We start from the raw sequence: 10395 nt of genomic DNA, 5'->3' as shown, positions 1-10395 counted from the left end.
CTGGGGGTCCTGAAATACCTGGGGATCAGTGGATCCCAAAACATCCAGGGGGTCCTGAAACACCCAGGGATCAGGGGTGGAACACCCGGGGGAGGCTCCCAGCTCCCCACACTGCGGGAGCACCTGAGGGAGGCATCGCCTGACTGTGCAAGGAGTGGGTTTCTTGCTGTCCTGGCCTCGGGTGGAGTGACCCAGGAGAAGAGAATGGGTGATCTCATTCTCATTTTTGCATCTGAGATGTGAGTGGTTGGCTTGAGTTTACCCATAAAGGGGTTTTGGGTTAAAAAAAGTGGTTTTCTGTTCAGCTGTAATATCTACATCCACTCCTATGGGTGCTGCATATTTCAGGCTTGGGGTTTGACTGCAGTGCAGCCACTTTATGCCTGCAGTGTAATCCAACACTGAACAGAGGGTAAGGATGTTGAATTCCTGCTTTAGCATCTCCTAGGACCTTGTGCCTCTCAGAACCTGCCCCATGCGGTGCTGCAGGGCTTTCTCATCCTTTCAGCAGCCAGCTGTGAGTCAAATTAGGCTGTTCTGAACCAAAAAAGCCCCAGCTCCAGGAAGCCAAAATGGTTGTGATTCATTTTTCTCTGACTGCATATTCACTGGTGCCTTGAGCTCTCTGACTGTGTTCTGTGCTGTTGCAGCTCATCTCTTCTTCTAATATGTACTAAAAAGCTGTGCAGCTTGAGAAATGCAGTGGATGAGCTAATGTTCATTAGACAGAGATGTAATTCAGAGGTGTAGAGTGGTTCTGGGAAAGGAAAAGAATATTCTGAGTTGAGAGATGAACGTCTAAAAAAAAGCAGCAGATTGAGCTACTGAGGTGGAGGTGATGGAGTTACCTGGGGTGCTCCAGGAAGCCTGAGGTGGCTTTTGCCTGCTCAGAAGGGAAATGATGGATTGTAGTCATCAAGGACAGAGGCGAAGCAGTTCCTATGGCTGAGTGGGAAGCAGTTTTCAGTGCAGGTGTCTGAAAGGTAACCCCAGACAAGGCAAATCCGGATAATCCTGCTTTGCAGACGCTCGCAGAACAGGGGAGGAAGGAGCAGGGGAGTGAGCACAGAGGTGGAGATGATTTCCGTGGACTGGTAATGCTTAACAGGGGAAACCAAGCTACTGGTGTTTACCTGAGGCACACAGGGCTGCTGCCAGCCCCTCCGTGCCAAGTCATTCAGAGAAAAGAGTCCCAGGCACCGAAGGTCTCAGTCCCCAGAGTTACACAATGGTGCTGATCACAGCAGGCCTCCCTCTGTGGCTCGAGTGCCTCTGCACTGAGGTTTAACTCATTACTGAGCAGGTGGGTTGCCAGCTCTGTTACAGAGCCCAGCTCGGAGCAAAAGGTTGTCTCACTCTGTCTGGGCTCCTTGATCTTTATCCTTAGACTCCTAAGACGCTGAGAGGATTGCAGGGTGTTTTTTCCGGTCTAGGGCTGGGCTGTGTTGGTCTTATCTGTACCTGAGTGCCTTGGAATGACCTTGGACTGCTCACTGAGTGTCTCAGGCCAAGGCAGATCTGACAGTGGGGGAACTCCAAGCCTTACAAAGATGCAGCTCCAAGTCACCTTTCCCTGCCTGCAGAGCCGTGAGCACCCTGCCCAGCCTGATCCGAGTGCCTCATTCCTCTCCTCCAGTTAGGAATAAAAATAGGGTCTACCTTTTTACATGCAAAACACAAATGAGCAGTGACCCCTGCAATTAAGGGGGGTAATAAACCTCTGCTAGGGCAGGGTGTGAGCAAAGTCAGTGATGTAGCAGTGCTTGTTGCACGGTATCAGTCTAATAATGGCGCAATACAGGTTCGAGGGACTTTGCCGTGCTAATACGGCTTAAGGTGGGGATTAGAAACCTTGTCCAGGCTAGGGAGCAAGGTTTGACTTTTTGTTGAAAAGCCATAATCTCTTCAAGCAGCAGATGTTGAGGTTCAAGTGTGGAAAAGCTTTTCTGGATGAGGAGGCTGACACTGAGGTCTCAAGAGGCCTCAGCCCAACGGGATCAGCAGGAGATGTTTTCAAGCATCATCTGTAAACTAAATACTGCAAGATGCACTTCTGCATTTCTCCTCCCCCCACCTTTATCCTCACACCATACCACTAACGAGGTCTTCTTTACAGGATGTCAGCTTGGAGAGAGGGCATCCTTCCCTGCATCATGACAGATATTTGGGAGCGATGTCCTCGGTCATTCAGGGCAGTACATGGATACCCACATTATTAAGTTGGTGGCTTGTTCCTGTTAGTCTTATCTTTTCTAGATGGCCAGAGCAGCCCTTGCTGGAACATTAAGCACTTTGTATTTAATAAATATGCCCCAAACCTCATTTTGTTACGTCCAGGATAGTTTGTGTGCAGCTGTCTTCAGTTCATTTAACCTGCTGTTCTGTGTCCTAGGAATGTGATGGGGATGTTTGTAGGTGGCAACTGATGGAGAATGTAGGGGTAATCTGGAGAATGTGTGGGTAACCTCAATCTGGCCTTTGCTGGGGTATTTTCTGGGATTCAGCTTTGAGTGATGACATGTGACTGACTGGGCTATGAGAGTTTCATCAGCTGCATAAAAAAAAAAAAAAACACAGAAAAAAATCTTAGGGTTTCATGGGAGCTGGCTGGCATGTGTTTCCTAGTTTAAAGTGTGGTCTTCCTTCCCACTCATTGATGTTTTGCTTTCTTCAGAATGTGTTCAACATGGTTGTGGAAGTACCTCGATGGACAAATGCTAAAATGGAGGTAACTACATTACAGTTCCTAGCAAAGGGGCTTGAGCTGACTGAGTCTTAATCTTTGGCTCTGCTGATTCTCTCCTTCTCAATCCCACCTCCAGAATCAGAGTGGTTTCTAACTTCTCCTGTCAGTACTTGCTCAATGCTAGAGGTCTGGCATGGAGGCTGAGATTGCAGAAGTTTGCCTGGGTATTCTTCTGTGGCTTCTGATTAAAGCAGCATTTTATGGCTCTTAACCCCATGTGATTCTGATGCTTGGGAGTCTGCTGAAAACTATATCCCAGGAGATGACAATGCAACAGGAAAACAGAGCTGTCCAGTGTCTGCTGTTGGCTTCAGGGTCAGCTCCTGGTCTCTTGGCTTGTCAGTTCCATTAAAAAAAAAAATCGCTTGCTTTTTCCATAGAGAGCAAAGCAGAGGGATTTATGCAACTTTTCTTTCAGATTGCAACAAAGGAACCCTTAAACCCAATTAAGCAAGATGTGAAGAAAGGAAAACTGCGCTACGTAGCCAACGTGTTTCCCCACAAGGGCTACATCTGGAATTATGGTGCTATCCCACAGGTACAGAGATCTGTCCTAGTGGCTCATCCGTTCTGGTGGGGAGCAGGGAGGATGCCTGTTATTGCCACTGCATTAATGAGCAAAAAGCTCAGCAAAGAGTCTGGCCTGGAACGTGGCAATTTGCAGCTGGATGTATAATCCTGCTAATTGAGAGAACCTGTCAGGAAAACAGGGGTCTTTCTAAGCAGAAATCCCAAGAGTTAGGCTTCTAGCTGATGTTATAAACAAGCTGTCAGAGGATGAGCAGCTGCTGATAGTGAGGTACGTGCTGTGCTGCTCCTCTCCTTGGCTGGACAGTAGCTGGCAGGTCCTTGGATGAAGGAAGCTGTCACCGTGCATCTGGCAATGCAAGGCCTTCAGTTCCTGCCTGGTGAAGCACAAAGAGCTAAAGTTTTATCCTAGTGGTACAGGATTTAGGCTGAATCTTTAAGGAAGATTCTTCTTGCCAACAGCCACCACTGCACAGATGTGCTTTCTCAGAAGCCAACTGGCAAGGTGGGACCAACAGATAGGGGCATCTGGACACATGCTCTTAGCTGGCTGGGGACTGCTAGATAAAGGGGGACTTGGAGGAAGGCTGTTTGCCCCTGATGTTCTCCAAGGCTGGGGTTTCCTTCAGAGAAATAAACTGTCAGTGTCAGATCCCAGGGAAACACTCTGAATTTGGTAATTCTAATCTTGATAGCAGTGCATGCTGAGCGTTGTCCCTACGTGACTTAACACAGGTTCTAAACTCGAGTTGTTTTCTGCTCAGATGGATTCTGGAGCCCATTTCTTTGTGCAGAGTTGCATCTTTTGAAGCCTTTGTCATGTGTTAGTGGATCAAAGTTGTTTATGCATCAGGAGCTTAACACTTCCTTGTAGAGGAGTGTGGTAGCGATTGTGAGCGGTCCTTCAGCACCACCCAGGTGTCACTACACCTTCCTGAACACTCTGGATCCATCACAAGGTCTTTACTATACTAGTCCTGTCCTGGTATGCAGAGATTTGGGAATGACATTCCTTCTTTTTATATCTCAACCACCTTAGAGGTAGATGCCCCTTATGATGCAAGTGGGCATGATCAGCTCCTGATCAGAAGCTGTTGGTTTTGGAGTCAAATGCCTTCTGCAGTCCTGTCTTTCAGTTTACACTCACCACTGTGGGTGAGATGGGACACTGGGTAGCACAGGGTGTGGGGCTCTGCATTCTTATCATTTTAATTGTTTAATTAAAAGGAAACAATACACCCTGTCTGTCTTCCATCTCTGCTGGACTGCTATCTGGAGCTCAGGAAACTTCTGTTAAGAAATGAATAGGGAGAGGAACAGGCAGGCAGCCAAATCAACGAGTGTTCTTTATAGATGTGAACTTCACCTTTAGGCAGCTGTGGAACAGAGGAGGAAGTCTGGAAAGTTGTTGAAAAAAGCTTTGTTGAAAGGTTTGTTGGTAGGAGGGAGCAGCTGACCCTTGGCAAGATAAGACCTTTTAACTGGGATTCAAACTTAGCAGGCACAAGTGAAAAAGTAGCCCAAGCACCAGTCCTGAAGGCGAGTGTGAAGTGGGACATCGTCTGTATCTTCCAGGCACTGCATGCCTGAAACAAACCTGCTTTTCTTTTTTGGAGTTCTTGTTTGCAGGTGTGGTTGACTTTGGTGTTGGGTGTTGGTTTTTTCCAGACTTGGGAAGACCCAGGTCACAAGGATGAAAATACTGGCTGCTGTGGAGATAACGATCCGATCGATGTGTGCGAAATTGGAAGCAAGGTAACGCATTCTAGAGGGTAACTGTCTTCTCAAACCTGTAATTAATGTCTCCAAAGTCAGTTAGCCAGAGACATTATTTATTTCCTACCTCCTCCACCTTAAGGATGTGATGTTTCCCTCCACTGCCTCTGGAGATTGTTGTTGAGATGAGCCAAGGCTTAGGAGCTGCTGATAAGCGAGACCTAATTTTGTGGTACCTGACTGCTTGCTGAGCTCTTGTACAGTCTCCTGTCATGCATTCCTTGGATGCATCAGCAAGGACACCAAGGTCTTTGTCCTTGCAGGTCTGCTCCCGGGGAGAAGTCATCAGAGTGAAGGTGCTGGGCACACTGGCACTGATTGATGAGGGAGAGACAGACTGGAAGATAATTGCTATCAACGTGGAAGACCCAGAAGCAGACAGCTATAATGGTGAGTTACAGGAGGGAGGAGCAGGATTAGTGCTTCCCTTTCTCCCAAGAGAGCCTGCAGGAGACTTCCAAACCAGGACACAGGCTTGCTCCTTCTGTGTCACAGTATTAATCAGGTGTGAAGCTGGAAGGACAGCAGAACACAATGTTTTCAGGCCTACAGCAAAACATTTCACTGCTGTTTGTCACACCTTGTCAGTCCCCTGCACAGCGTGGCATTTTGAAGCAGAGTGTGGCTGTCCAGCCTGTCCTCAGTGTCTCTAATCACAGCTAAATGTGTCCAGGCTCCTGGGGACAGTCAGGACCGTGAGGATGAAACACTGACTTCCCTGTGCAGACACTCACTGTGTCTTTAGGGCAATCTGTCTGAAAGGCTGCTTGAGGGGGGGCTGAAAGGGGGACAGCTCAGAGCAACTGGGTGGAGCTGAGTAAATGCTGTTACTGCTTCTGGCTGACAAACCTCTTCTCCCCACCTAGATATCAATGATGTCAGAAGGATGAAGCCTGGATACTTAGAAGCTACCGTGGACTGGTTCAGAAGATACAAAGTACCTGATGGAAAGCCAGAAAACCAGTTTGCTTTTAATGAGGAATTTAAAGACAAGGTAAGATCAGCTGTCTTGGTGCAAAGGCTGTCCACACTGAGCTGGGGGTGTGTGGGGATAGAGTGAGTAGTGGGTGAGAGAATGGATTTTTACGGAGCTGCTGATAGCTGACTTCAGTCATCCTGCTGTTTTTCCAGCCTACCACTCTTGCTTGTTTCCAGCTTGCAGGAATACTTGGAGAAAAAGCGTGGGGTTATTGCCCTGGTGCTGTTGAATATTATCAGTTTTTCTTCTAGATGTCATTCGTGTGGAATCACCTCAGGGCTGGGAGCCTGGGTGGAAAACACTGGGTTTATTTGCTCCTGCTCTGGAGCAAAGGCAGCTTGACATCAATCACCCTTTGCTCATTGGCTTTGTTCCACTGCAACCTGATGCAAGTTAAACTTAACTCAGGAGTTAAAACACTTCTTCCTTCAGGCGTGAAGTGTTCCCTCATGCCCTTTGAGTAAGGCTCTGCCTTGGCAGCAGTGTTCCCTGGGTTGGATCAGATCATCTGCTGCTCCTGAGTGGGTGAAATCCTGCTTCTGTGCCCTGCCTTCTGCCTGTTCTGGTGTGCCTTGAGGGGGTTAGTGAGGTAACTCAACTCCCAGAGCTCCGGACTTGGTGCAGAGGAGGGGAATTCCTCCAAAGCACTGTCTGGGAAAGAAAGCAGAAGTCACAAAGGACTTGTCCCTTTTGGCTGTAGCACAGCACTAGGTTGGTTGGGCTGGGACATCTCACTGCCCCTCAGGATGGGTGAAACCAGAGTCAAGGCAACCGGAAAATCGGGATAAAGAACCTCCCACATGTTCTACAGTGTTTTCTTTGGCTCTGTAGGGTATCAAACCAGGATATTTACTGCTGGTGTTCACACTAACAAAGAACTGTGTGTGCTTCCTTCTCTAGCTGACAGGTTAATGCTTGAGCATATACTGCTCATTCTTAAGGAAAGAAGCTAATATACTTGGAAACAAATTCATTTTTAAATAATTGCAGAGCTTGATTAGCTGCGTGTCTCTTCCTGTTGGCCTGAATTATTTGCCTGGAGTGGAGGAGAGCTCCTGGATAGGTCTGGATCAGCAACTGCTGGAGACAAACCGAGTGGGAGGAGCAGTGGGGTGGAGGTGCTTTTATGATGGAGCAGCACTGGCCCGAGACTGGAATATCTGTGTTCAGTTTCTCTTGGCCTCCAGCTCACTCGGTGACCTTGGTGTATCCTCCCATCTCAAAAGCAAAACAATTCTCCTTGTAAAATCCTGGTTGTTTCAGCTGTTGTGCACTGGGAGGTTGTGCACTTCCTGAACAGCCCAGGGACAGAGGAGGTTACTTTCAGCCTCTTCCACGGTTAGAACTGTCTACAATCAGCCTATAAATACTGTTCCATGTGACTGACAGTCTGGAGGAAATGGTCTAGTGCTGCCACGTAATGTGGTGTTTGTTCTCATCTCCACCCTTAGGATTTTGCTGTGAATGTCATCAAGGGCACTCATGAACACTGGAAAGCTTTAATAGCAAAGAAAACTGACGGGGGGGAGATCAACTGGTAGGTTCATGCTCATAGTCCTGTGCACCTTCCTTTTCCCTGGACAAATAACCCCGGAACTCCCTTTCCTGAGTGGTGCCATGCCCTCTGTTAGCTGCTGGCTGTCTCCCCAGGCCTTCCCCCTCAGCTTGGCAGCTTTAACAATAATCCTTAATATTCCATTATTTAATACTCCCGGGGCAGGGACCGGGCTTGCACATTCTCACAAGGGTCCCTCTCTCTTCCAGCACAAACCTGACGGTGTCTGACAGCCCCTTCTGCTGTGGCCAAGACTGTGCAAAAGCTACTGTGGATGCAGTAAGTACAAATTCGAGTGCCCAAACGTCAGGAAAAGTGATATAATTTGTATGAACTGCCCTCTCTGTGTGAATGGCACATTGCATGCTCAGAATTTTTTGGGTGACCGAACACAGCACCTGTGTCTGGTCAAACAGGATGGATGGTGGAGCAAGCCAGACATTCCTCCAGAGGCTTCTCTTTGCCCTTAGTCATCCGGAAGATGGAATCCCAAACAGAGTGTGTGTGAAGGACTAAACTTCTGAACCAAAGCTTGGCTGTCAGCTTTTCAGAGAGTGGTTAAATATTTGGCCTTCCAAGAGCTTCACAGAACAGGTGCCTCTTTGAGAAAAGAGAGTGTAATTCCCCAAAGCCTTGCAGCCAGGGACTTTGCATCCTTTGGAATGAAAAGCTTGATGTTCCCTGTGTAGTACTCCTGTCCAGCTTCGGGAATCAATCACATCTCACTAGGCTTGTAAAGTGCTGTTGTCAACCCGAAAGGGGTTAGAGGAATGGGACAGGAAAATCAAGGTGCTAATCTTGCCTCGGTGTATGGAAACATTACTGGAAACCCAAGGCTCTCTGTAGCCTCAGAGAGACTTTTAAAACCATCACCTTTGTTTTTAAAGTGCTGGTATCCTCTGGTGGCATCCTGATTAATTTGTGTGTTTTTGGAAGCACAGCCCCTGTGGAGGGAGTGTCACCACCCAGGGATCCTTCTCTGGTTTTGGTTGTTAAAAGCTCTTCAGAGGAGTTTTCCCAGTGCTTTGTGCTTCTATTCCCCCATCACATTGTAGGTTTATAAAAAAAGCAGCTGCTCACAGCTGTGTAGATGTTGGAGTGGTACCTGCTCGTGGTGGGAAGCAGATGGCACTGCAGCCTGTGCTTGGAGCAGAGCACCTCTGGCATGTGGGGCATCTCTGGAATGGGGAGGCTGTGGGGATGGCAGGATGCTGCTCAGTTATTCCCTCACAGCTGATCAGCACTGGCTGCCACAGGATCTCAAATGGTGCTCAGGGAAGACTTGTGCAGCCCTACATGGTGTAAGGACAGCCTTGGTCAGCAGCTGCTCTCTGATAACACCCTTCTTGTTTCAGGCACCGCCATGTAAAGCTGCCAACCCGATCCCACCCGAAGGTGAGTCTCAAATCCCACCTTTACATCCCAGTGCAGAACGGGGGCTTCCTCAGAGGAATTATCAATAGGAAAATGAGGGTCCCAAGTGAAATCTGGACGTTGCTGTAGCCAGGGCAAGGCCCAAGGGCCGAGTTAAGGAGGGTGTTGAGAGCCCACTGCTGCATGGCAGGAAGGGGAGCTAGGCTGTCACTTCCAACCCCTTCCTGGGGAATAAACCTGTGGGAAAATGGATGTCTTGGGAGTCCCAGGTAAAATGGCTCTTCCTCCCTGGGTCAGCTGAGCCAGTGGGGCTTGCTGTCCTTGCCTGAACTGAGTCATGGATGCTCCTAATGGCAGCCTGAACCAGGGTGACTCCTTGGGGAAAACAAATCCGTGTAAACAGGGCTGTGCAGGAACCCGTTTGCTGTGCTGTGGAGCTGTTGGCAGGAGCAGGAGGAGGCCCCTGAGCTGGGGGTGACACACACACAGTGCCGTGTGACTCCTTAATAACCGGCTGGCTCACAGAGGACTAACCCCCTCCTTTTTTTTCCGCCCCACACAGTTGACAAATGGTTCTACTACGAGAAAAACTAAGTCCCGAGGATGGCGGCGAGACAGCCGTGTCCTTCCCGCTGGGGAGTCGCCACATGCAGGAGTAGCCCAGAAAAAATAGCTTCAGTGTCAACAAGGAGACCTTGCCTGTAACTTTGCTGATTAGAATTACGTACCTAGCAGTGACGTGCCGGCTGCGCTGGGGTCCGCTGGAGGCCAGAAGACATAATTTATAAAATCGAAACGCCCTGCTTGCGCGCGGTCGTGTGGTGTGCTCTGAATCGTGAGGGGAGATCGTTCACCTGGTACGTGTATGGATGCTAGAAATAAAAACTACTGAATCCGACTGCTGTGGCATTCCCTGTCCTTCCCCTCCCTGGGGCCGAGGGGTCACAAAACCATTTGGGTTGGACGAGAACTGGAGCCCAGCCTTTGACTGCTCATCAGCTGGGCCGGAGCACTGAGTGCCACGTCCAGTTGTGCCCGTGGACATCTCCAGGGACGGTGACTCCGCCGCCTCCCCAGGCAGCCCCTCCCAGTGTTTAAAATCGCTCTTTCTGTGAAAAAAATTCTTCCCGATGTCTGACCTAAAACCTCAAGACCACGTCCTCTCGTCCTGACACCTCTGGGGGTTGTGACTGGGGGGGGAGGGTGTTTATGGGGTGTCGCAGTAGCGCGTCCCTCAAACAGGGAGGGGTGGCGGGGAGGTCTCGAACCCTCGTTCCCCGATCTCGGGCGGGTCTCGAACCCGCGGCCCCGGTGCCGCCGCAGCCGCTGCGCGCGGAGCCAGCGGGGCCGGAAGCGGGCGGGGCGGCGCTGACGCGTTTCCGTCGGGCGCTGGCGGCGGCCGCGGACGGGGCTGGGTGGCGGCGGCGGCCCGGGGGC

General features: G+C 49.7%; 1 protein-coding gene across 1 annotated transcript in view; it reads left to right on the top strand.

Moving 5' to 3' along the window:
- The window catches only part of PPA1 (pyrophosphatase (inorganic) 1), a 10530-nt gene extending 674 nt beyond the window's left edge, over window positions 1-9856 (top strand). Inside the window, exons 3-11 of the mRNA XM_027665594.1 lie at window positions 2675-2728; window positions 3165-3284; window positions 4943-5029; window positions 5314-5440; window positions 5917-6044; window positions 7481-7566; window positions 7794-7863; window positions 8940-8979; window positions 9521-9856. Coding sequence (XP_027521395.1) covers window positions 2675-2728; window positions 3165-3284; window positions 4943-5029; window positions 5314-5440; window positions 5917-6044; window positions 7481-7566; window positions 7794-7863; window positions 8940-8979; window positions 9521-9552 — 744 coding nt within the window. The 3' untranslated portion in view covers window positions 9553-9856. The remainder of the gene's footprint in view (window positions 1-2674; window positions 2729-3164; window positions 3285-4942; window positions 5030-5313; window positions 5441-5916; window positions 6045-7480; window positions 7567-7793; window positions 7864-8939; window positions 8980-9520) is intronic.
- The last annotated feature ends 539 nt before the right edge of the window (window positions 9857-10395 follow it).

This window comes from Corapipo altera, unplaced genomic scaffold (assembly GCF_003945725.1).
Source record: "Corapipo altera isolate COAL_440 unplaced genomic scaffold, ASM394572v1 161, whole genome shotgun sequence".
NCBI lineage: Eukaryota > Metazoa > Chordata > Aves > Passeriformes > Pipridae > Corapipo > Corapipo altera.
Note: the sequence above shows the minus strand (reverse complement) of the source record. Positions and strands in the feature narration are given on the sequence as shown.